The 26,089-nt window shown below is 58.7% G+C and overlaps 1 protein-coding gene across 3 annotated transcripts in view; it reads right to left on the reverse strand.

Annotated features, from left to right (window-relative positions):
• Positions 1 to 26,089, reverse strand: part of PLXNA1 (plexin A1) — a 105,270-nt gene that overhangs the window by 18,915 nt on the left and 60,266 nt on the right. For all 3 annotated transcript variants that reach the window (XM_084531520.1, XM_084531518.1, XM_084531519.1), the window contains exons 11-23: positions 19,859 to 19,955; positions 19,478 to 19,668; positions 16,150 to 16,301; positions 15,673 to 15,793; positions 15,183 to 15,319; positions 14,503 to 14,670; positions 13,493 to 13,586; positions 12,766 to 13,005; positions 12,459 to 12,602; positions 11,372 to 11,606; positions 9,800 to 9,942; positions 6,036 to 6,292; positions 2,423 to 2,489 (exon numbers count right to left, since the gene is read on the reverse strand). In XM_084531520.1, coding sequence (XP_084387646.1) covers positions 2,423 to 2,489; positions 6,036 to 6,292; positions 9,800 to 9,942; positions 11,372 to 11,606; positions 12,459 to 12,602; positions 12,766 to 13,005; positions 13,493 to 13,586; positions 14,503 to 14,670; positions 15,183 to 15,319; positions 15,673 to 15,793; positions 16,150 to 16,301; positions 19,478 to 19,668; positions 19,859 to 19,955 — 2,046 coding nt within the window. The remainder of the gene's footprint in view (positions 1 to 2,422; positions 2,490 to 6,035; positions 6,293 to 9,799; positions 9,943 to 11,371; positions 11,607 to 12,458; positions 12,603 to 12,765; positions 13,006 to 13,492; positions 13,587 to 14,502; positions 14,671 to 15,182; positions 15,320 to 15,672; positions 15,794 to 16,149; positions 16,302 to 19,477; positions 19,669 to 19,858; positions 19,956 to 26,089) is intronic.

Raw genomic sequence — 26,089 nt, forward strand, 5'->3', positions numbered from 1 at the left:
CACATCCACACACGTGTCGGTACGTGGGGTGCAGGCTGAGGCAAGCCAGCTAAGGCTCAGACTCTTTTATGGACTAGATTTAGCTCATCAGGCACCTAATATCACGCATTTTTCAGTGCTTGTCTCAATTTATCCCTCTCCCTTTCCCCGGGGTGTCTCATTAAGACTCTGATAAATGCTACCGCAGGGCCCCGGGAAAGCGCCAGCCCTGGCTGACTCCAAACTCTGCCATCTCACCCCTGACCCCGGGGGCAGGAGGAGGCTGTCCCGTGCCTGTCCCCATCCCCGTCCCCATCTCTTGTCCCACAGCACGGCCGTGCACCCAGCCCCGCTCCAGGCAGCTTTGCTGAGAGCAGCCCTGGCAGCTGGGCACACATCCGCCTGCCTCATTTACATGCACAATTACCGCGGCTTGGTGCAAGGCATATGTTTTCCTGCTGGCAAACTGTCTGCTGTGATACCTCTCCATCTACTCGGCGGGTTTCTCCTGCTTCCCGTGCCACCTGTGATCCTCGCTGCCGGGAGACAGGCAGGAAAGGCCCCGCGGGTCTCCTTCGGTGGGGCTGATACAGGAGGGGCCATGGATGCATCCTCAGCCCTCTTCCCCTCTAATGTGAGTGACCCAAGCATTTAAGTTTCCACCGCTTCCCCAGCACGACAAATCTCACAGCCAGTGTGCTTATCCAAGCCCTGTGCATAAATCCCTCCTGTTACAGTGCACCTAGATCAGATTGCGCTCTCCCGCTGCGATATCTTCTGCCATCACCATGTCTTACCCAGAGGCTTTAGAAAAAGGCATTGTCCTGACCTCATCCTCACATCCCTCTCTTCCTGCTACTCCGTATCCTCAGGCTTACCCAGCACCAGCAAAGCGCACGGTGGCGTCTCCGAAGAAGGACTGGGCTGTGCTGGGACAGACATGGGACAGTGGTGGCAAACAAATTGGTCCAAAGGAGCTTCTGAAGGAGGTGGCCATGCCCCTGTGAGCTGCCCAGTTCAGCCAGGGACAGGACAAGGGTGTCCAAACACACACACCAAACCTGAATGTCCCCAAATGCCACCTTGGGTGTTGGAAGGATGCGTGCTCTGCTTTGCTGGGCTGAAGAATAATCATGCCTACTTGAAGTATCCTGATCCTTCAATTAGGATCTGACCTTCAAGGGGGGATCTGACCCCTTTTGTGCCCATTTGTGCCCTGGGAAGGAGCTGCAAGGTCCAACCTGCCCACCCCTTCCAACCTGGTCCCACCTGGCACTGCCACAGCAAAGGACGGGGGGGCACAACCCAGCAAAACTGCAGCACGAAGAGGCCGTGGGAAGTTTGACATCTCCCTGCAAACAGCTCAGCTTTTCTCCTCTCCCACCCCTGGAAAGCAATCTCCGCTGCATGCTACAGCTAGATTTTTATAGATACAGGCTATCCCTCCACGGAGGCGAAAAGCCAAGCGCATGTAAGTGATATTATAAATCACCTCTCGTTGACGATCACTTGAGTTCTGCACAGACTCCTGTTCGCTCTCATCTCTTGGCTGGAAATGGTTCAAACCCTCTTTATCTTAATGAGGGATGAAATCCCACAAAAAACGGCTGTGTGCCACCCAGCCTGGCTGAGCTGATGCCAGGCAGGATCCCAGAAAACAGCCCCACTGATCGACACGCCGGCAGTGGGACCGCAGCAGCCCCAGCAGGACGTGCCCCTGCAGGTACGGCCATATAACCCGCACAGCTCTTGGTGCAGCCCTAGCGGGTAAAAGCAGCAGTCCTGGCGGGGAAAATGTCTTTAATTTGTTCATACAAACACGGTGGGGAGAGCTGCTGTCCCCCAGTGGGACCCACAGGGTGTCAAGTCCCCAAGGGGCACCTTTCGGAGGGGAAGCAAGAGCAGAAGCGGAGCTGCTGGGAGAAAGCGTCCCCCTAGCAAGGAGCCTCTGTTTCAAAAGGCAGAGGAGGGAAAAGCAGCAGTGTTACGTGAGGAGCGCAGCACATCAAGCTGCAGCTCAGACGTGCAGAAATATCCCCTGAGCACAGCCGTGTCTGTAGGACCAGCTCCTGGGGCTTCGTCCTCCTGAGCCGCACAGGGAGAGGCAAGGAGGCAGGAATGGGAACCGCTCATAAGGGATTCGAGGCTCAGCTGGGTTCTTACAGATTTATTTTTTCTCCAGGCGCTGTTTTTATGAAGATCTCAAAGCCAGTATGCATTAAGCAATCCCTGTCTGCATTTCATTTCTCAATCTCAGCTATTTCCCCAAAAGGGAACCCAGAACCAGCAATCACAGCTCAGAAATGCAGGATGGGAAACCTGGGCCCGGGAAGCGATCGGTGCCCCAGGAGGGGGTCACAAACCAAGGAGCCCTGGCTCTGGGTGACAAGGCAGGATCCCACCTCCTTCGCTGTTCAGGGTCAGCGATCCCTCCCAAACTCACCTTCAGGAACTTGTACAGCAGAAACGTGAACCAATTTGTCAGCATCTTCTCTGCCACCGACTCCGTTCTGTAGGGAAAGGCAGAGAGCAAAACCATCAGGAGAGGATATTAAAGGTCTCCGACCCTACCCGCTGCCACCTCACCCTCAGCCTGTGGCTGAATTATTTTTGGTTTTCAAAGGTCACATCTAGAAAGGCAGGAGACTCAAAGCAAAGGGGTACAAGCAGACGGCCAAAGCTCCAGTGAAACGCCTCCCATCTGGCGGGCTGAGCCACGGCAGCCCTCCAAGAGGGAGAAGCAAACGAGTCTCCAGCGTATCTGCAGAGCTGCAGAGAGCCACGGATGATCTTGTCCCGCGAGGAGTCTCGCCCAGGGGACGACCAGCCTCCTACTTCTCCCTCGTACCTTCTGCTTAAATGAAGTTTGTTTCTGCTGCCACGTCCCACTGGAACCAGGCAGCTCCCTCCAGGGACAGAGGGCTGTATGAGACACACGGGTAAAGCCTCACCAAACCTCCTCACGTTCCATGAGAGGAGCACCTCCTGCAGCACTGCCAAGGGTCAGATCCAGCTGGAAGCCCCTCTGCCCCCCAGGAGCTGCTGCTGTGACCTGTAGTGCAGTGCACTCAATGCTGCTGCTGTTCTGAAACCAGCCCAGTGCTACTGGGCCCCCCAGCAGCACCCCGAGCAGTCCTTCAGCTCTGGGGCCCCCAGCACAAAAAGGACACGGACCCATTGCAGCGAGTCCAGCAGAAGCCATGAGCTCCACGGAGAGCTTATAGGAACCCCCCAGCTCCTAAAAGGGGCTGGTGAGGGCCTTTTTACAAGGGCAGACATAGCAGGACAAGGGGTAGTGGTTTTAAACTGCGAGAGGATAGGTTTAGATTAGATATAAGGAGGGAATTCTTCACTACAGGGTGGTGAGGCACTGGCACAGGTTGCCCAGAGAAGCTGTGGATGCCCGAACCCTGGAGGTTTCAAGGCCAGGCTGGATGGGGACTTGAGCAACCTGGGCTGGTGGGAGGTGTCCCTGCCCACGGCAAGGGGTTGGAACTGGGTGATCTCGAAGGTCCCTTCCAACCCAAACCATTCTGTGAAACCCCAGGTCCCTGTGTGTCCCCTCAGAGCGGGGTGGTGATGCAGAAGGAGCTTGCAGTGAATGATGCTGCAACCAACAGCTCCAAAACGAGCTTAAAAATGGAGCCGTGCTTCCCAGCTGGTGGAAGAAGCAGCTAGAGCTGCCTTCAGAAAACCTCAGAAACCCTTGTCTCCTAAGGCACAGTTCAAACCCAGGATGTCATGCTGCAAAGTGCCGTGGCAAGGACGGTTTAGGAGAGTGCCTGCGCCTGTTGTGGAACATCCCCACCCCGCTCACAGCTCAACGTGCCTGCCTCGGCACCACAGGCTGGCCTGGCTGCCAGGAGATTAAAATTCACCTTAACATGCCCATTATTTTTAAAGTCACTTTCGCTCCCTCTGAGGTAAAAAGGCAAGGCAGCCTCCTCAAGCTCTCCGGCTACGCTCCTCAGCCCATCCGCCCATTAATCATCGCATCAGCCACTCGGCAAGGCAGATGCTCCTGAAAGCACAAGCAATACTAATAGCCTCGCAAATGAAGCCGCCTTCCTCTTACCCCAAGGGATCAGACGCGAGCAGGTTGACTCAAAAAAAAAACAAATCAGGAGGAGCCTGAACCCTGGAGCCCCCCAGGATGAGTCCTGCTGCCCAGGGGCAGTGCCACGCAGGGGAGCTGGGGCAGGAACCCACGGCCAGATGGCTGGGGTAGGAAATCCACTTTCCTGGAGTTTATTCAAGCTGACTCGGGGTCGTATGGTCCCCTCCAAGCCTTTCTCTTGTGCTAATGGGGTTTAGCCCTTTCTGCCCTCCCTGGATTAGCACAGCCCTCCTTAAGGCATTAGGGGATGGTAAGACCTCAGGCTCCAGGAGGGACGCCCGCCTGAGCCCCATCAGGGAAGATTAATCCAGCAAGGGGAGCAAAAAAGAGACAAGGAAAGCGATGTGGGGAGAAAGCCAAGGAAAGGGCTGGGCTGATGCTACCAGCAGACCTCCTCCCCAGCCCTCCGAGCGGGTCCCTCACCAAGCAGCCCCAAACACTCGTCTGCAGTGCCCCAGACCGGGCTCCAGCCGATGGCTGCCTTCATCTGCGACAAAGCCAGATGCCACAGCAACGGGGGGATTATCCAATAACCAAATAACGAAGTAACAGCTCTCCTTGGTTAGATCGATGTTAATCCAGTTGCCCTGGGCAGTAAGAACATTCTCTCACCCAACAGCAGGGCTAATCAAAAAAACAGAGGAGGCGCAGCCCCAAATGCTGCTTGCCCCGCGTCACGGCTGCAAAATCTCTTTACATTTTACTTTGGGAGGCACAAGCAGGGTATTGGCCAGGTATAAGTCTCCTTTAGCTCCTTGCAGTGGGGTCCCCAAATCCCATCACTGGGGGCTGACAGTACCAACAGGGGCTGAGCTCTGTCCCCAGGCTGCTCCCACGACGCAGGTACTGCAGCTGCTGGCCTCCCTGCGCTGCCTTTTAGTTATATTTTATTGATTTACTTCCTTCCGGAGCTTTGCTCCGATGGCAGCAGCTTCGAGATGCCCTGAGTGAACCACAAGTTGGAAACGCAGTTTAAATATTTCAGTGAAGCCTGATGCTGGGGAGGGACAGCAAGAAGAGAGCCCAAGGACGCGCTCAGGGACGGGGGACATGCGGGGTGGCACCTTCGTGACCCACCTCTCCCAGCCAGCCACACGTCTGCACCACTCCTTCTCTGGCACATTTTTTATGAGGTCTTTGGAGAAATTACAGGCTCCCTGTATTTCACTTGGAGGCGAGAAGTGAAGTAGAGAGACCAGCCACGGGAAGGTAGGTGGCATGTAGCTGGGACCAGCTTGCCCCTGCTCCAGGCACCTCCCCATGGCCAGGCTCACGCAGCCCAACGAGCTGCCCAGCCTGGCCACACCATGAACATTGGCTGATGTCTGGAAGATGCTCTGGTTTCCTCCAGCCCTTCTGGTGACATGCCAACCCCCAGCTGTCCCTGCTGGAGGGAGAAGGTCCGCAGGTTCTGCTCCATCTCTGCTGCGGGCTCACGCGGAGATGGGGAGGCGCGGCACAGCGTGCAGAGGGAGGGTTGGCACGGAGGGCCTCGAGGTGGGCTGGTGGAGCTTATTAATTGTTTTTGTTCCACACTTGGTGTATCTTTCAATATTCATCAGCCCGTGATGAAGGAGAGCTCAGAGCTATCATTAAATATTGATGGGCCAGGCAGACTCACAGCAGGGCTTGGCACGCTGCCTCCTGCTCGCGCTCTCCCCTGGCCCTGGGCAAGACTCTTGGCTTGAGAAAATCCACTTGGCTTTCCCCCGAAAACCCCCAGGAGCCTGGCGAGGTGGGCAAGCCCCAGAGAGGCAGCAGGCAAGGGAGGACTCCTGCCAGCTGCCAGCACACAGGGGCACCAAGAGGAGTGCCAACAGCAAGGCACAGCCAACGCCAATGCCATCACTGGTGGCACCCCTAAGTGACACCACCCCGTGTCCCCGCGCACACAGAAGTTGCCTGGGCACCACCGCCCAGCTCTTGGATGGAAACTCACCTCCGCAAGAGCAGCTTGGGGTGGTTCTTACTCTCCAGGTTCTTCTCGATGAGGTCGGAGAGGAGCTGCTTCAGCACGCCCGTCGCGTACTCCATCTCCCCCTGCAGCGCCGTCATGATGAGGGAGGCCACGTTGCCGCGGTCCCGCATGGAGAAGCTCCGCTGGGCCTCCAGGGTGCGGATGAAGGTCAGCAAAAAGTGCTTCTTGTTCAGCAGCTGCCCGAAGAGGGTCAAGGACTTCTCCACGTTCGCCTGGACCTGCGAGGATAGAGCAAAGCTGGGAGATGGGCACGAGAGGGAGGGCGATGGGATGGCAGGTGGGCTGCGCGTCAAGGGAGCACCATCTTGGGGCATCGGTACACAAACACAAAGACTCTCCCCACGCACATACATGCACTTCGCTCACATAAACTCGCCTTGACCCCAAAAGCACCCATCACAATTTCAATTTCATCCAACGAGAAGGTCAGGTCCCACCCAAAACTCTGCAGCACGTGCCGTGGGTATCGCACAGACGGAGTTCCTGCCCCTTCTAATACCCACAAAGCACAGAAAGCCTCGGCACAGAGCTCTGCAGACAGCAAACTCGCCTGGTTTTAGGTGGATGGGTTTCAGACATACAAGCAAATAGTAGAAACCTGGGTCTGCTCCTCTCCAGACACGGCCTGAAATATTCCCTTTGCTCTGAAAGTGTTTGAAGCTGCATCTCGGGCCGTTCCTGGCTCTGCAGTGCCCAGCAGGGACTGGGCTGGGTTGCTTTCATCTCCACACTGCCTTCGTTAGCGCTGCTCTGGTCAGCACCGACCATATTTCTCATCAGAAATGAGCATTTTTACACACAACATCTTCCCATTAGAAAAGATGGTTTCCTCTGAATAAAAGCCTTGCTGCGGTAAAACGTCAATTTTAATGATTTTTTTTTCCCCTTGTCTTCCTGATTGGGAGAATAAGTGAAAAATTTCATTTCATGTCGATATTTGGAGACAAAACAACGCTCTTCATTTCAAAACATCAACTCAAAATGAAGAAGAGGGTTTTGACACATCAAATCATTTCACTTCAATCACAACTTTGGATCACTGCTCTTTGGTTCAGCGAAGCTTCTCGTGGCTGCGACTTCCCCCTCCAAACTGCTGATGTTCCCACAGGGAAAAAAATAAAATAAATCCCATTTCCTTGCCTTTTTGTCACACAACCCTCAGGTGACACGTGTCCCTCAGCACCCAGGTGAGGGGATGCCTGTCCCTGGGCATCCCAGAATGGGGACAGGGGAGTGACCCCAAGACTTGGGGTTCTTCCTATGCGCAAGCACATGGCTGGGCTTATTTTATCACATCTCAGAGGCTTTATATCCCGCTAAGAACACGTGCTTTAATTTACCTTCTCCCCAAGCCTCTCCCTCCAGACTACGCAGGGACCTCGGTGCAACGACACCGCTAACCCAGGCGGGTGCCTGAAGTTCAGCAGCACCAATGGCTCCCTGCAGACACACACAAAGGCTTCCTCGGCACAGGAAGACCCCACTGGTGTCTCTCAGGGCAGTGACCCTAAAAGCCAGCTCAGAGCCAGCGGGGCGAGGGATTGTCTCCCTCCAGCAGCCAGCTGAGGGCTGCACGAGGAGCGTCGGTGCCCTGAGCAGCGACCGCCAGATCCGATCAGGGCTGCATCTCCGTGAGAGGAGCAGCTGGGGCTCAACAAGCTGGGAAATGGGCCCCGTCCAACAGCAGCCACCAGACGGGGACTTTGGGAAGAGGACAAGGGGACGAGCAAAGCCCAGCATCGCACGCAGCCCGCGCCCAGCGCTGCACATGCGCGCGCCGCCCCGCTGCCTGGCTGGGCTGCCGTGTTTAACTTGCTGATCATTAGCAGAAATAAATGAACAATACCAAATTAAATATTTAATCAGGCTTAAATTCACACAAAGCAACAAACCTCCCCCCAACAAACCTAAAGAGAAAGGGAACTGGTAATGACAGTGTAATACTTGGCTGTGGATTAGCGGGTGCGTGAGCAAGCGCCGTCTCCCTCCCAGCACTCGCAACAGCTAATGTTACACTCGGAGTAAAGAGACAAATAAAAGCAAACCTGATTAAATTATATGAAGCTTGCACAACTGTAGTTGCTTTATTTAATCTCTCTTTTTTTTTTTTTTTTTTTGGCTCCTATGTGACTTTAACCCCTTGCTCCCCAGCAAGGCTGAGCCTGGATGCTCTCCGGTGGGATGTTTTGAATTAGGAGCTGGGAGTGGAGCAGCTCCTGCCCAGCCCCCCCAGCAGCTGATGTACAATTACTCCCCTGCGATTTCCTTTCCAGAGCTCCGGTTTGATACCATTTCCACCCCTCTCCCCTCTGGAAGGGATTGCAGCATCTGACAGACGCTGCCAGGAGAGGTTTCTACTCCCCCTCCCTCCGAGGCGCCCCCTCCACGCGCCTGCTGCGGGGGCTCTGCACAGCCCGGCACCACCGCCCCCACCTCGCCCTGGCCCTTTAGGGAAAAACCTTCAGAGCAAGAGCAGGGCAGAGCTGAGCACCAGGCTTCCACATGGACAGGAAGGGCCGTGCCCGAGGGAGGGCTGCTTTCACACTCGCTGCTCCCCCGCGGGCGCAATGGCTCCGAGCAGCTGGGAAACCTGAGCTGCAGGGGGAAATCCACGGAAGCAGGGTCCCCGCCGCCTCCGGAGCTGGGATTAGGGAGCAGGCACGGGGCCAGCTCCCCAGGCCGTGGCCATGCTGGCTGACAACACCAGCACGTGCACTCGCAGGTGCTAAGAGCGCGTTGCATCGTAACCATGCATCCTGCACCGGGGCCGGCTGCTTTTCCTAAATACCTCGCAAAGCCCACGTCAGCATTAATTACCTCGCCAGGGAAGGGAAAGCTAAGGTTTAACTCCCCTCGTTTCTCCAAGCAGGAGCAGGCTCAGCAGCCCTGCGAAGGAGAACCAGGTGCTGTGCCCCAAATTCACCAGGCGTGGGGAGAGGAGAGGGAGCTGGGTTGGGGTGTGGAGGCAGGACACCTGGGTAGGGCCCCGCATGGGGAAACGGAGCTGGGGCAGCAGGTGATGTAGGACAAGTCTGTTGGCAAAGAGTGGCCAGTCAGGCATCAAACCAATCCAACTGAATAAAGCAAGTGCCGTAGAAAATGACAGCAGCAATGATATTAAAATAAATATTGATATTAATGTCAGGGAGCGCAGTAACCACTCAGCGGCCGGGCTGTGCTCACGGTGGCTGCCACGTGGCGAGATGTTCTTCGCCGTGTGGGGCTGGGGCAGTGGCGAAGCCCATCGGGTGGCCCTCCAGCTCCACCGTGACCACACCAGCAGGAGCCTCAGGCTTTATCACGGGGCTCCAGCACCAGTGGATGAGCTGCAGGGACCGGGTCAGTGGGAAGCACGAGTTGGTACAGGGTTTGCACAGCCCTGAACACAAGGGGACGTGGGTCTCCACCACCCACACGTGGTGGTTTTGGATGTATGGCCCCAATACTTGATCCACAAAGTTTCCTCTGCCCATCCTAAGGAGCAACCACCACCCTTGCGAGCACAGAAGCAGCAGCAATTGCCTTCCTTTTGTATTCCTACCCCACAACCCCAAAATGCATCATTCTCCCTGCTCTTTGCTGCTTGTCCACTCCATTGCATCGGGGTGGGCTCAATCCCTGTTTCTGGCAAAGGTTATCTATGGAACCAGGATATTGGATATTATGGGCATGTCCCCCAGCACGAACCAGCGCAGAGACAGACAGACAGACGCACGGCACCCCACCTCCATCTCCTTCAGCACGGGGTGGTCTTCAATCCCGGGGAAGAGAACCCGCATGGCGTACGTGCGGTAATCCAGGAAGGGGATGCCGGCCCCGTCCAGGTCGTTTGTCAGCTCGTTGATGTCAGTCTGCAGCTCGGCAAAAGCTGGAGGGGAAAAAGGAGAATTGAGCAAGGCGGCCCCGAGCCCCAGCACACGGCTTTGCCACCCAGCCTCTGCTACACCCCCGGCACCCGACAGATGGGTCTCAAGGTGGCTCGAGTCAGATCCGCATCCCCCTCCTTGGGCAAGGCTATTAAATCTGCCCCCATTTACAGGCGGAGAAAGAGAAACCGAGCTGGAGACAGAGGGGATGCTCTCCCCAGAATAAATCAAGTGGTAGAGCTGAGATCAGGACCACCGGGCCCCCCAAGGGGCTCCAATCCCCCTTGCTCAGCACTCGCTCGCTCCCTGGGATCCTGCGGGCAGCCCGGGCTTGAGGAAAGCCAGAGCTTCTGGGGGAAACGTTAGGCGAAACCACAAGAATGTCCTCATTTTGTTTTGACCTAAATACTACTGGAGAGAAGAGCTGAACACACCCACCCCAGCACCTCCCGAGCCGAGCAGAGCCAGCTCCGATTCCCAGGGGAAAGCAGCGGGGGGGGGGGTCCTGAACCTTTAATTGCACCTACAGGGAAAAGCTGACAGAGAGGAGGCCGGGAGATGCACCGGGGGAAGGTGGAGGGGGGAGCTGGGGGTGGGGGGAGAAAACCCTCAGAAAAATCAAATTAATGGCACTTTAAAGGGAGCTGAAAGCACAGCACAGGACTGCAGGCTCGTCAGCCTGATGAGAAAAAACAAACCGTCAGCTTGAAAGGCGTGCTATCTTATCTGTAACTAGTGGGACTAGAAAAGAGAAAAGGCAGGGAAGAGATTGTGCCTTTTAATTAAAAGCAGATCCTTTTATCTGCCAGCTGTGGAAGACAAGACACCAGCCCCTCCACCAGCTCCCTCCCCTCTCCCTGTCACCACCGCCATCCGCACGCCTGTTTGGGGACGGGGATTTGGGGAAGCAAACGGTTTTTCTTTCTTTCTTCCCCTTTTTTTTTTTTATCATCTTGTTTTAGGTGCCTGCTCCATCGGCAGCCTCCGGGCTGGTTGGAGCTGCGGTTGGCAAGGTCGGGGCCTGGGGAGCCAGCTCAGGGGGATAATGGGCAATTAGGTTTTATCAGCAGGATCATACAGGGAATTCTGTCCAATTTCTCAGCATCCGTCTGTCACGTAATGAGAGACCAATTGCCTGCTCACGGGCAGCCCCCGCTACCTTCCCTGCTCCCCTTTTCTCGTGTTTGGAGGCGAATGCGAGAAATGAGGGAAAAGGGGAACTCCTGAACTGGAAAAATCCCCAAATTCCACCCCAGACGAGTCCAGGTGGGAGCAGGAGAACCCACAGGGTGCAAGGACAGAGGAGGAGGATGGAGACAGATTCTGGCCCCGCTAACCGAGGCTGGTAAGGGACAACAGCCCCTCACGGTGCTGACCACTGCCCCCTGACCCAGACAAAACCCAGCAGCGCTTAGGACCGGGACCGCTCACCCTCTTTGCACTCGAGGGCCACCCGGGACTCCAGGTTGTCCATCTGCAGCTGGAGGCGCTTCAGGGTGCGGTCGGCGTCGCGGGACTTGCGCTTGTAGGCGATGAGGACGATGATGATGATGAGGAGCAGCAGGCCGCCCCCGCCGCCGATGCCGATGATGGCGGGCAGGGTGAGCAGGCTGTCCGAGTAGATCTGCAGCGTCCCCGGGGAGAACTCGAACCCCCCGGCCTTAATCTGTGCCACGGGGAAAAAGAAAAGGGCCCCGAGTCAAGGGTGCACGTGCCCTCCTGCCGTGCCTGCTGCCTTGGGAGCCACGAGGAGCCAGGGGGATGTGGGAAAATGAGGAAAATCCCCCTAAACCTTATGGGGCACGGGGCACACGGCAGCTTGGAGCAGCACGGCGCGCTGCAATGGGATGCAGGACGCACACTGCCGCGCTGTCGCCGCACGCACGGAACAGGCAGGGAGTTTGATGTCTCATTCAGCCAGCGTTAGGAGAACAGATGGGATGTGAAGCGAGTTCCCTGACGGATGGGGAGCCTGGGGGGACGGCACCGGGTCCCTTTCAAGCAGGCAGAGGCCGCGCGGAGCTGGAGCGCCAGCACTGCTGTGCGACAACCTGACACGCACCGAGTCCCCTTACAGCACGGGTAGGGACTGGGGAAGGGGTGGGAACCCCCCCTGCATGGCACCGGCTGTGCCTTGGCACCCAGCAGGGAAGGGGGGATGTTGGCAGGGCCAGCAGGGGCGCAGGATTCCTGGCTGAGCGTGGCAGGGAGAGGACAAAGTATTTGGTCCTATCAAACACGCAGTTGGGGAGGGAAAGCCATGCCTGGGGAGCAGGATCAAGGCTCCCGAGGGCTGCATCCAGGCACACTGAGCGTCCTGCCTCACCTGAGGATGAGCACCCAGCGTGGGCAGTGCTGGGATACAGACACATAGGGACACCCAGCCAGGGCCATGAGATAAAAGGCAGCAGTGCCCCAAATGCCTGCAGTTTTCCAGCCACGGCCGCATCCCCAGAGCGAAACCTTTTGTTTTCTCCTCCCCACCTCCCGCCCAGTGCCCGGGATGGATCCTGCTTACCGTGACTTTGTGCTGGCCCGTGAGGTTGGGCGACTCGCAGAGGAGCTGGGTCTCGGACACGGTCAGGGTGCAGGGAGTGTCCCCGATCAGCACCGTGTAGTTCAAGCGGGAGTTCCCAGCACCCGGAGGGAGCAGGTTCCTGCCCTTTGAGGGAACGAAGGAGGACACAGTCAGCTCTCATGCAATGGGGAATGCTCCAAAGCCTCGTCACAGAGCCAATTTGTGTCCTTCTAGCAAAAGATTTTGCCCCAGGAGAGACAAGAGCCCCCTAGGTGGGGGTACACGCCCCAGGTGCCCGCTGCCTTACCTTGAGGATGAGGGGAGAGCTGGGCTTCAGCTCCAGCATCCCCGTGGGGCTGAGTGGTTCGAAGACAGGGTCCGGGTAGTAGACGAAGTTGGTGGTGTTGACGATCAGCAGGGCCTGGACGTTATCCATGATGAAGCCGATCTCATCCGGGCGGTCGCCCACCTCTGGAGGGCTCCGCTCGGGGTTGTCGATGGAGGGCGCGTAGCACACCATGGTGGTGTCGTTATACACCGTGCAGTTCTGCAGGAGGCACAGACCCAGATCAGACATGATCCTGGCAGCGAGGTCAGGATCTGACCCCACAGAAATCTGCAATCACTGGCTCTGCCTTCCCTCTGGCAACAGGAGCGATTTGGGTTCTCCTTCCCTGTGCCATATTGTCGACAGGGCCACGTGCCACCCCAGCAGCTGCATCTCAGGGGCAGGGAGGGGCATTTGCAACCAATGTGTGATGGGTGGTGGGTGGGAGCTAGCTGGGGATGGGCTCTTTGTCCTGCAGACATCCCACAAACCTCCCACCATTCTTGCGTGTTAATATCCCACCCTGGCAGTGCCCCTGTGGCCCTGAAGAGATATCGCTGTGCCTCTTGTGGGTGCAGCCCCTGGACACCATCCCTTCCATGGCATCACACGTGAGAGGAGGGGATGTGCTTCATGCCACGTGCTGCAGAGAGATGGCATCCCTCGTCCTCGTGCCCTGCCCGCCCCGTCAGCCAGCACCACTCACGTTCTCCCTTTCAGAGCTGCAGTACTTGGCCCGGATCTTGGGCTCCTTGATGGTAGCCAGGTTGGTGCCAGTCACAGTCAGCAGCGTCCCACCACTAGAGACAGAGACAACGGGTTAGGAGAAGCAGCCGTGACCCTGGGGCCCCGCTTCTGGGAGAGAAACACCCACCCTCAGCAGCCAAATGTCCATCTCCTGCATCCTGCCTGCACTGCGCTACCTCCAGGGACCTGTTATCCCCCTCCAGGGACCTGTTATCCCACCCAGATGCCACCGTGGCCAGCAGGATCTGCCATTTACCAGCACCAAATCAACTCAGCTGACCCAGGGGACAAGCAGAGATAGAAAAACCTGCTCAATACCACTAATATCCCACCCTGTGTCTTTATGTCACAGTCTGAATGCAGTTTCCAGTAAAGAAACCCAGGCATCTCCGACTGGGAAGTGTCACTAGCAAGAGGTCCTCTCCGCCACCCCCTTCCTCCATGGTGCCAGGGAGAGGGTGCCAGGGCAGGCTGATCCCTGCGGGGTTTTCTCCGCCACTGGGAATTAAAAGCCCCGCAAGTCCCGCAGAGCTCGGCCATGCCCCTGGGGAGCTCGTGCCTCATCAGCACCCTGGGGAAGCTTTCCCTCGGCGCAAGCACTTAATGGATTCCTTTGCCTCCTCTCCAGCCAATTCAAACCTTTTAGAAAAATATGTAAACATTTCAAAAAGCCCCCGATGGGAAATACTTTAATTTTATTCGCTGCCGCCAAATGTCAAGCTGAAATTAAGCAGATCCGAAGCGCTCTCCGCTCTTGCCCCCTGCCAGGCTGAGCGCTGCGGGCCAGAAGCTCGCAGGCACCCGGTGCCAAGCCATTCCTCGCACTCCTCTCACCACATCTCTGGAGCACGGCCAGGTGGATATCGTGGCAGCACCGAGAAACACCCGACAGGAGTAGGGATCCGTGCAGAGCGGAGCCCTCCCCGCATCCCACCGCCTGCCTGCAGGCTCCCCGCGGGCACCTCTCACCTGTTGATGCTCCACTCGGGATCAATTTTTTGGATAGTGGGGTCCTCGGTGTAGTTGTATTTCACCTCCGGGTTGCTCAGCTCTGCCCGGTTGATGTTGATGAGGATGGGGGACCCGCCGGGGCTTTGCCCGGGGGGCGTCCTGCAGCGGATCTCACGGGCGCTTCTCCTGGGGCAGAAACGTGGCAAGAGTTGGGCACGGGGAATGGGGGAGGCGACGGCACCCAGGGGTGCCCAGGCCCCACCTCATGCCCTCACGCCAGCCCCCCCTCCCTCGTGAAAGTGTCGGAAGGGGAAAGGAGGGAGGAGAGAAAAAGAAACTCAAGAAATGAAACAAAAGGCAGCCGGGAAAGGCTGAGCAGCTCCTGAGTGTTCCCATTGCGCGGCTGCTGCAAACAGCAGCGATTAGGGCTGATAACCAGTAATTACCGCAGGAAAATATTTAAAGAGCCGCTCCATTATCATCCCTAATCTAAAAATTATCCACTTCATGCCTCAGGGCTTTGTGCTTTTAGAGAAAAATCCCTGTTCTTTGGGCTCTTCCTGGAGCCTCTGACACAAAGAGGTTTCGGAGGAAGAGGCTCCTCCAGGCGCCCGCGGGATGTGGCTGCGTTATTTGGGGGTCCGACCGCCTCCGAAGCTCCCATCTCCTGTTCCCCTCCACCCTGCGTGCCCCCTCACCATGAAAAGGCACAGGGCCGTCCCCCGATGGTGACGGTGACGTTGCTGCCAGCGTTCAGGTGGTTTCCTTCGATGGCGATCCAGGTGCCACCGGAGAGAGGGCCCCGGGCAGGGATCACTCGGGAGAAGGTGGGCGTCTGCCGAGGGAAAGGAACAGCCCCAGGGGCTCAAGGGCTGGGTCCAAAACCCCACTCTCAAAGCAACCCCAAGCAGCGGACAGGGATGCAGCTTGCCACAAAGGAGAGGGACCCATGGGACAGTGATGGGGCATGGTGTCAGGGGAGGATGGTGGCAGCAGGACTGCAGGGACAGCCGTGGAGAAACGCAACCAGCACGGCCCAACTCCTGCCCAGAGCATCCCCAGGGGAACTGGGGCCAGTTTTCTGCTCAGAGCCAGCCCCCACACACCCAGCATCGCTCCCATCCCATAGCAGCCCCCCACACGGTGCCAGCCCTGTCCCCAGCAGGGGGGGACACCGCCAGCCCTTACCACGAAGGTGAAGCTCTTGGGCGAGGTGGCGCGGTAGCTGGGGGAGCAGTCCTGGATGCACACCTCCACCCGCGCGTCGTGGACCTTGCTCGGGCTGGCGTCTCCGATTTCACACACGATCCTAAAAGACACGGGGAAGAAACCTCCAGTGCCCTGGCACTGAAACACTCCCTGTGTGCTGTAGGAGAAGACCAGCCTCAAAACCAGGACTGCTCTGGCACCATGCAAAGGTCCCAGATGCCAACGGGGTCACTAAAAAAACACAGCGGTGGCTGTCGGTTACTGCCAGCCCCCAGGAGAGCTTCCCCAGCATCTTCAGGCTCCTCGCCATGGCCCAGAGCAACCGTGCCCAGCAGGTCCTTGTCCCTCTGGCAGTGCCACGTTTTCTGTGGGCACGGGCAGCATTTGAGCCCCAACACCCCCGTCCCCATGCACCAAGGTGACGCGGAGCGCGCCCAGCCCTCGTTGGGCACTTACTGCTCGGCGCTGATGTACTCGCTCTCGATGGGGATGCACATCACTTTGCCCACTCGGACTCCCCAGCGCACGTCTTCAAACTTGAGGCCCAGGTTCTCTCCGGTGATGGTCAGGCGGGTCCCTCCTTGCCTGGGGCCCGTCTCAGGTGACAGCTAGGGGACAGCACAGCACGTCAGCCGAGGGACCGGAGCCGGCAGGTGCCACCGGCTACGGCCACAGGGCACCAGGACGTGCAGCGAGGAGCAGATGAGCGGTGCTAAACACCACAGCATCTGCAGGAGAGACTTCCCAAATGACAGCCGTGTTCACACAGCCACCAAGGAACAAGGCAGGAGGTGCCAGATGCAGTGGGCTAGGACCTGGACACCCTGCTGAAGATGGAGCCACCCCACGGGTGACAAGGACAGGGACAGGAAGGTAACGTGGTAGCTCCAACATGTCTCCAACCAAGCCAAACAGCGCAGACACGTGGCTTTGCCTTCAGGCAGGTCTCTTACACAAGGGGATGAAGGTCCCAAGATGTCCCCAAAGCAGAAACCATCCCCACCACGTCCCTCCTGGAGCGGCAGAGCCTGCAGGAAGCCCTCTCCTCCCTCACCACGCAGCAGGCGGGGGGCAGAAGGGGGAACCCAGGTCCTGCTCGCCCCCGTCGGGCTTCTCTCTGCCAGCAAACCCCGTGCCAAGGCTGGCTGGCTGCTGGAGAGCCTCCGCCCCGCGCCGCGCCTCATTTACCAGGATGATTCCCAATAAAGCGGACAGGTGTGGCCTGACAACAGGCAGCGGGATGACGGATGAACAGAGAGGCACGAGCCCACTGCTGCCTCCAACAAGGCAATTATGGGCGATTTTACACCAGCGCTCGCTGGCCCCGGGGCCCAGCACACACCTGCAGCGCTAAGCAGAATTAATGGCAGGGCTGCGTGTGCCCGGGCTGGGACAGGAGATGGGGCTGGTGGCACGGAGATGGAGGGAGCAGGGGAAAAGCAGCTGCAAGCAAGGAGACAAGGAAGAGAGGAATGCAGGCTGGGTTGGTCCAGGAGGAACGTGCATTTGGATCGAGGAGAAGGGACCCTTTGGAGGGAGGTGATGCCTTCTCTGGCAGAGCTGGAGGACTGCATGAGCAGAGGTCTCCTTGAGCACGGGGAAATCTCTCCGCTTGCGCTCAGGCCGGCACCTGGCCAGCCTCACCCTACGGCTGCGCTCACGCGACAAGCGAGCAGGCACCAGCTCGCTGCATTCCTGGCAGCTCCGGGCAGCTGCAAGCCCGGGGCCAGTGCCAGCTGGATGCTCCTGCTCCTCACACACAGCCCACGGCGAGGGAAGGAGGATGAGCAGAGGGAGGGAAGCGTGCGGCAGCGGCCGTCATCCGCATCCCCTGCCCCGAAGGGCAGCATGGAGCCAGGGGTCACTTCTGCAGGGCTCAGCTGCAGTGATCACTTCTGGGGTTAACCACCAACGCCTCCAGGCTTGCACCAGGCTCCTCACCTTCAGCACAGCCCAAAGCTGCTCTGCACCAAGCCCAGCGCGGGGACGAGTCCCAGGGCAGTGGCGGAGCTGGCAGCAGCACCCTGGGGCGTGCAGCAAACCCGAGGCACCCACATCTCCCATTTTACACAGAGGCAAAACCCTCCTGGGCTTTGGGGCGCTGTGGTTTGCCTGAAGCCAGCAGAGCCCCCATGAAAGCCCAGGCTCAGGGCTCGGCACAGCAGCTGCAGCCAGCGATCAGATTCACTCTTCCTCCTCCGCCGGGGCAGCTGGCGAGGAGCGGCTGTTTGTTTGGTATTCCTAAACGAGTGTTAAAAGCTGCTCCGGCGTGTTAGATTCCTCTTTCTCCGCGGCAAACCTGACAAGGGCCACGCGTTTGGGGAGAAACGAGCCCGGGAAAGGGATGACCCCTTGGCTGCGCAGCACAGGAAGGTCACAGCTAAACAAGCCGCCTGGGAGCGGGGCGCTGGCAAGGAGGGCAGAGCCTGCCCCGAGTCCCCATCTCCAGCTCCGAGCCCCCAGCCCCACAAACAGCACCGCTCTGCTGCTAATTGGTTTCACAGGGTCCTTTTAAACCAACAGGTAAATGGCTCCAGCGGGCACGAGTTGCTCACTCCCAGCTTGAGCATGGACAGGGGGAACCGGGGACACGGATGGCCTTGGGAAGGGACATCACCCTGCGGGTCACAGCCAGCACCAGGCAGGTTTGCAGGGCTGCTCGTCCTCCCACCGAGCGATGAGAGAGACCACGGATGAAGAATTGCGGTCGTCTCCCAGCCCAGCTCCACCAGCTGTGAGCACAGCTGCTCCCCTGCTCACTGGGCTGCAGACAGGCTCCAGGTCCTTCCAAAGCCTCTGTAGGACTCCCATTTCCTCACACCCCGTCCTGGCCCTGCTGCTCCCTACCCACAACCAGGACAGGGCTGTGGAAATGAGCAGCAGCAGCAGGAGGAGGCTGCTGGGGGAGCACCACGCCAACAGCCGCACGCATCTGCACCGGCCACCGACTCACATCGGCCCCAAGACACAGCCTGGAGCGGCACCAAGATCAAGCCCACCTGCTAACAGCCCCGTTTATGCCCCATCTGCAATTAGTGCAAACCTGGGTAACGATGCAGGGCTGGAGAGCCCACTGCTGAGGCCAGCCACTGCTTGGAAGCTGCAGGGTGTGTGAGGACGCTCACAGCTCACAGCCCCGGCCACCTTCTGGGGTGCCCCGGGACACCTCGGGGCTGGAGCTGTCACAGCAAGCCCCATCAGCAGGATGGCAGCAGCAGCAAGCAGCCCCCGAGGTGATTTCCAGAAGCCCCGTTAACCCCAGCCGGGACCAGGCTGCCCTGGGCTCGATGCAGGCGCTGGGATCCAGCCCCGTTCCCAAAAGGAAGGGACCCGCGGGCAGCCCCTTCTCGTTTCCAGCTTCCATCAGATAAGACACAGAAACCCAAACAGATCAGATACGGTGCTAAGCCTGCAGTAATTAACACCGGCAGTGCCTGCCTGCCCCGCGAGCCGTGGGTAAGCAGAAAGCAGCACGTGGAATTACGCACCGAGCCCTCCTAAAGCGCCTGGAGCCCGGCCCTACAGACATGTGAACATTAACGTTTGCAATCTGACTGAACAAGGGCCGTAAAAGCTGCCAGAGAAGGGAGATGATGAACTGCCAGCCCCAGCGACAAGGGGAGGAGCAGCCCAGATCCACAATTTTCCCCAGATCCTCCATCCACGCGCAGAAGGAACAAGGGGAACCTCGGGGATGGCCCCAAAGCCAACCCCCGAGCAGATCTGGCTGCTCCGGCGTGCCAGCAGAGAGCTCCGTCCCCGCTCCCGTCCCGTCCCCGCGTACCTTGGTGATCTTGGGGTCGGTGCAGCGGCTGTTGCCGCTGCTGGCGTGCATCCAGCTGCTCTCGGGGGCCAGGCAGTGCTGCCGCAGCGAGCAGCGCTTCTCCGACACGCACCAGCCGCACTCGAAGCGTGGGTCGGCCTTGAGGCACAGCCCGCAGCTCTCCCGCAGGGCCGAGCACTTGTACAGGTGGGCTGCAACGGCAGGAAGGGCACCGAGGTCAGCACGGCCCCCCCAGCCCCAAAATGGGGGCACGGGGAGAAGGGCACCCGCTGGGGGATGTGGCTGCAGGCATCGGTGCCTCGGCGGTGCACGGAGCCAGGTGGGATGGGGGCCAGGGGCGCACGGGGCTGTTTTCCCACCCCGGTCCCATCCCTCACTCACCTTGGATGTTCTGGGGGTTGTCGATGACGAAGTTCCCGTTCCAGACCACGGACAAGTTGACCGGCAGGTCGCTGATGTCGTTCCCTTCGTAGAAATACTGCAGGAGGGGACAGAGGGAGGCAGAGGCCGTTACTGGAGAGGCAACACACGCCGGGAGGTGCGGGGCATCACCACCAGGATGCTGCCCCTCAACCACAAGGAGAGGGATGGAGAAGGGAGAGAGAGGTCTAACAGAACAGACAAAGCATCGGACACAGCGCAGGCAAACCAGCAGGCTGGGCTGCCAAAAAAAAAACAAAGGAGCAAAACCGAGGGTTTCTAGACAGACCAAAATCCCGTTAACCCAAAGGTCCGAATCCGCTGCTGGGAGAGGCGGAAACAGCCGGCGTGCCTGGAGCACACGTGCACCTCTCCGTGCCAGGAACACGAGTGCTGCGAGGGGGCTGTGCCCTTCCCAACATCCTCGGGACCAGCACCGCCACCCCGATTCCCCGCACAGGGACGTGACGGAGCAGGATCCGACCTCCTAAATCCCCAGGGCCTGGTGCACGATGCCCAAACTCAGCACCCAGCCGGGATGTCCCCACCTCCTCTGCTCCGTCAAGCCCGGGTGAGCGCGAGCACGCCAGCAGATAACAGCTCCCAGCCCGGCGCCTCCTCCCACCCAAAGCCTCTCTCCCCCTCTTCGCCAGCCGAGCCGCAGCCCCGGCAGCCCCATCAATATTCCCCGCACAGCCCCAGCGCACAGGCGGAGAGCTTTAATCGATACGGAGACAGGAAGGCAGTCGGAACCGTCCCTGACAGCTAATGACCTCCTTCGGCAAGAGATTCCCCGCTCCTCTCTGGAGAAAATGACAGGCGTGTCAGGAGAGATTAAATGAATGATTCATGGGTTGCTGGAGTTTGTTAGGGAGCCGCGGACACGCGGGCAGCAGCTCGCCCATGCGGGGACCCGGCTGCGGGCTGGACACGGCCGTGCCACCTCCAGCAAGCCCGGGGCTACCCCTGGCCTCCCCTGCCCACCCCAGCCTCCAAAATCCCATATCCCGGCCTCCCCCCTGACCCCAAACAGAAGCCACCTCTGGTCCCACGCTGCGCACCCACAGTTTTTGGCCAATGGTCCTACACCCAGGGGCCATTCCACCAAAGGGGAGGCTGGAAGCCCCCAAAACACGCTCCTCCTGGGGAACAAGGCTGCCAAGGGCACCCGTACACAGTGCTTTTAGGGCACAAAACATCCAGCTGCAAACTCAGCTGCTCCACCACCGCCTGCCCTCCCCAGGGACAGCTCCATCGGGCTGCTCCCGGACACGGCGCTGCTGCAGAAACACCTCCACCATCCAGCACCTCCCCGTCACATCCCCATCACCAGAACTGGGTTAGGAACCCAAATTCACCCTCCTCTATCCCATACCCATGCTCTTAACCACGCAGAGGCTGAGGGTGTCCCGGCAGGGCGGCGAGAGGCGGCCGTCCCCTGTCCCCTGGCACCGCGGGCGCGCACGTGCTGGGGAGGGCGGCGGCGGTGCCGGAGCAGGGTTTTGCTGTGACGAGCCACGTGGCAGCCTAAGTGAAATTGGCATTTTCAATTTGTACTCTGACATGTCTCATTTGGGGCCCTGGCATCTCGGGAAGGCATCCAGCCTGCAGCTGTCCAAAACACTTATTTGCATCTCTCTGCCCCGGCTGCTTTTGGAAATTAGTTCTTCTGGGAGGTGGGATGGAGGGTGGAGGAAGAAGAATAGGAGGAGAGGGAGGGAGAGCGTTAACTCTTCGTGCACCAGTCCCGAGACAGCAACAGGTTTGCCCAGGAGGTTTGCACGGGAGCTGCTGTCCATCTGGGCACGGCCGGGGCTCCCCTGTGCCGAGCTCGCTGAGTTTAGGGCGGCAGCGGGTCGCTGCAAGTGGCAGGAGGGAGCAGGAGTCGCTGCCCCAGCTGGCAGCCACGGCAGGGGACAGCTGAGGGAACACAGCTGATGATGAAAACCATGTCCTCAGCATTCCTGTCGCCGCCAGCAGCGTTTCACCTGCCCTACAGAGACGGGCAGCGGGCCCACGGCTCGGATGCCGCCACCCGGCCCTATCGGATGCTGGAGCCAGGGTGCGGGCAGGAGCTGCAGCCACAGGGGCTCGGGTTTCCACCTCCTAGGAAGGCAAGGTCTGCCAGGTGTGTCTCTGATTTCCAAAGCACCTCTTATTTTGAAGGACACGTTCAGAAGGTTTGCTCCCCGGGCTGCTTTCCCGGCTCTCCTCCAGCCGGCCTGGCGCTCTCCCCAGCTCCCCGTGACTCCCCGCGCAGGGGTCCAGCCAGCTTTGGGGCCACTCCAGAGGCACCCCTGAACACCAGGAAGGGCACGCAGAGAAAGCAGGGCACAAACGGCCTCCCCAGTCCCGGGGACAGGGTGGGGAGCGGGGGAAGGTGGCGGCAGGGAAAGCAGCCAGGGCTGGGGCCACGTGCTAGCGGCACGGCCAAAACCGCCCTCCTGCTCTCGCTCCCCTGTGCCTCTGCGTCCCCTGCCGCACGTTAACCCCCTTACGCACTGCAATGTTTGCTTTTGGGCTTGGCAAGAGGTTACCCAACAGCTCCAGCACTCTCCTGGCTACCCAGGAAACCTCTGCTGTACCAAGCTCAGCCCGGGACACGCGCTGCAGATCCCCCGGGGACACCTCCAAGGCCCTCCCGTGCCTCGGGATCCAAACCAGCGCCCGGGGACAGGCAGCAGGTCCTGTCACAGCGGCTCCTCCCCGCTTCCAGCTAACACAGGGCTGAACATCCATTAAGCACTTAGCTGTTATTAACTCCCCAGTTAATCAATCGCCGCGGCTGCCGGCGGTCTGGGATGGGCTGCGGGAGGGGAGGCTGGGATGAGCTGTGTCAGAGGTACCTGCGCTGTGCCACCACGTTCTGCGGCACCAACGTCCCCAGGAGCACAGTGCGTGCCCAGGATGGGTTGTGGGCGAGGGCAGCTTGCTCTGGGAGCCAAAATACAGCAGGCACAGCCCAGAGAGTAAAGGGATGGTGTGGAGAGAGAAAAGCAGGCTCGTGTGCCATGGCACTGCCCGCAGAAAGGGACAGGAGAACACGTCACCAAGCCGGTGGCACAGACTTGGCTCCTCACCTAGCCCGGGGCAGCGTTTCGGTGCCTCTGGAGGAACCAAGAGACGTGGAAGGTCTCTTCCATGCAGCTGTTCCCAGCACGGTCTCCTTCTGCAGGGAGCTGACTCAGGCAAGGGGACTCCTCGCCAAGCCCTTCTCAAGGCTCTTCACCCATAACTTAGCTCAGGCATCTTCCTAAGCAAGCTCTGCAACCTCCTGAGCTCTGCTTGCCACGCTCGCCCCATCCCCACCGCACACCCCAGGCAGGGGATGCCCGTGGGCACGGCACACAGCTGCCACCTCCCCAAAAAGCTCAAGTGTTTGGGCCTGGTAAGAGCCCTGCTGGCAGAGATGGGCAGCGAGAGCTGCTCGGCTCCCCTTGGGGAGCTCCCGGGGGTACCCCTGGGGAGCCACAGCCAGAAAGGGTGCACCCAAAATTAAGGGGCAGATAATTGCACCGAGATGGGCTTCAGGATGCTCCTGCCAGCGCCGCTGGCCCCACAGCTGAAGGCACCAGCCCTTCCCTGCCTAGGTGGAGGCTCTGCAGGACCCCTTGCCATGGGGCATCCCCCCTGCTCCAGCCACAACCCCAGCAAAGCCGCGCTCGAAGGACCGCAGGGACAGGGACACCGCTTCCCAAGAAAGGCATCATGCATCGGAAGGGTTGTTCCCCTGCCTCCTGCGAGCTCTGTGAGCAAACCCACGCATCCCAATCTTCCTCCACTCCCCCCGAGGTCCCCCCCTCCCTCTCGCAGGCACCATCCCCCTGGGCTGCGTTTCTGGAGGAGCGGCTCGGCTGCAGCTGTGTCCTATTTTTCTGTAGTTGATGACCTCAACTCCTTCCCCGCGCTACGGGGACGGCAGTAATGTACATCGCGTCTCGAAAGGGCTCAACTGCAATTCATCATTATTTTATCTGCTGGAATTTAATTGGATCCTATCAAACTCTCCTGATACTCCCTTTTCACTTTAAACACTGCTGCAGGAAAGATAAATGCAGGCACCACTAGGGCAGGGAGCGCGGCTTTGTCGGCGAACGGTTCTGGGGTTGGGGGCTCCAATCCTGCTCCTCTCTCCACGGCTGGTTAATTAGAGAGACACACGCTGGAGGTGCGTGGTGCTCGAACGGGGCATGTGTGTGTGATTTATGAGCCTCTATAAATACACCCCGAGCCCAGTAAAACACCGTCACCTGCACAACAGCACGACTTGATGGGAGCGCTCGCCCTCTGGTTCTGGATCTCCCTTCGCTCTTCCCTTCCCATCACACCCAAGTTGCTGCCCCCGGATTTGTCCTGCCCCAAATTCGCCGAAGAACCTGAGATCTGGGAATAAAGCAGGCCAACGCCTGGGCTCCATCATGGTTAAAAAAAACACCCAGAAAGCATGAATCTGCAGGGCTTGCCTGCCCTCCTGGCATCCGTGCCTGGAGCTGGGCACCACTCGCGTGCAGGAACCAGCTCGCTCTGCCCCCACGCACACGTCCTCCCATCACTCGTCGCAGGCACGTGGCAGAAATGTTGCAGGGCTGTGTCATTTTGTCACAGGGACAAGGGCAGCGAGGTCGCTCTGAGCACCCCACGCAGCTCCAGGGCGAAGGTCCCGACCCGTGCCTGCGCCAGGGGGTGACACCGGGGTGACACAGGGGTGACAGCAGGAGCCGCAGCTGAGCGTGCGGCACGTGCCGGGGGGACTGCGAGGAAGGAGCCGAAAGGGAGATCCGGAGGTGCCCCAGCTGCTCCACGCCACGTGGGGCTTTTGTCGAAGGGGAAGGGAAATAAGTGAGGCGTGAGGCTGAACTGGAAGTGCCCAGACAGCAAACTCGGATACTCTCCAAAAGGAGCGCAGGGTTCCTTCCTATTTTTACTTTTAAAGGGGAAGAGCAGCTCTGGGGCTCCGCCAGCCTTCCGAGGAACATCCTCAGGAAGGTAAATCCCTGCCAGGGAGAACACCTGTAGTCACTGTGCCAACACCAAGGCTAAATTTGATGAAGTCGACTGAACGCCTGCTACAGGCAGTAGCACGGATTCTCAGCTCAGGCGCTCTTCCACCAGTGAAACTTCATTTTATGCAACAACTGCAAGGACGAGGCCTGCTTAGGGACAGCAGAAAGAACGGGCAGAGGTGAGGGTTGCCTGGAAAGTGAAATTCGGCGGCGTTATCTGCACAGGCTGAGGGATAGGTGGCCCTTTTCCCATCCTCCGCTGCAAGAAAGCAAACTTGAAAGCGCCTGCCTGTGGAAGATTTAAAGCAGCCAATTAACAAAAAACCTGGTTTGCTGCTGAAGAATTTATTTTCTTAGTTGGGTTTTCCTTTTCTTTCTGCTTCATTGCAGTGCATGCAGAAAACCCTTAGGGTTGCTTTCTTTTTGAAGAGGAGAAAGAGACTGCAGTGAGGAGGCACAAAAGGGGTTTTTCTGCTCACTTTTTGACCTGGGATGTATGGGGAACACCAAGCCCCTTCCCCTTGGGATTGCTGAAGATCTATCGGGTGCCTCGAATGATGTTTATAGTCGGCACTCAAACCTTAATGAATGGACTGTTGAATATTTAACAAAGATGTCCTTTCTTCAAAGTGCTAAAAAGTCATTGGAGTTTGACAAGCACTAAAACCAAACAAAAGACAAAGAGTTTTAAGTGGACTTGACTTATTATCCCCTCCATTCATCCGCAATTCAGGAAAGCATCCCTAATTCAGCAAAGTAATTAACCTCTTGTTTAGGACCCATTGAACTCCTGGAAACAAAGCCCGCCTAAATGCCTCCCCGAAAGGAGCCCATCCATTGCTCAACTTCCACGCCAGGAGGACAGCACAGCCCCGCTATTCCTCCCCTCACCAGCATCCTCCACACCACGCCAAGACCCAAAACCCGGCCTGAATACCAGATCCCAAAGGGCAGAAACCCGCAGGGTTTCTCCCAGCCTGGAGGCGAGGGAGCCCCCCAGGGCCACCCCCTCCGGAGGGTCACCGCCGGGTGACGGCGCGCGACGCACGCCGCGCTATCGACAAGCCAGATGGACTGCAAAAAAGACAGGGAGGAGACGAGTTTCACAGAAGTGTGAATTTGAATCACCCACACCATAAAGCAGCCTGGCTAAATGCCCTCAAACATTAAAGCAGGCGGGCAGACCCCG

Source organism: Aythya ferina (genome assembly GCF_964211825.1).
Source record: "Aythya ferina genome assembly, chromosome: 10".
In the NCBI taxonomy this organism is placed as follows: Eukaryota; Metazoa; Chordata; class Aves; order Anseriformes; family Anatidae; genus Aythya; species Aythya ferina.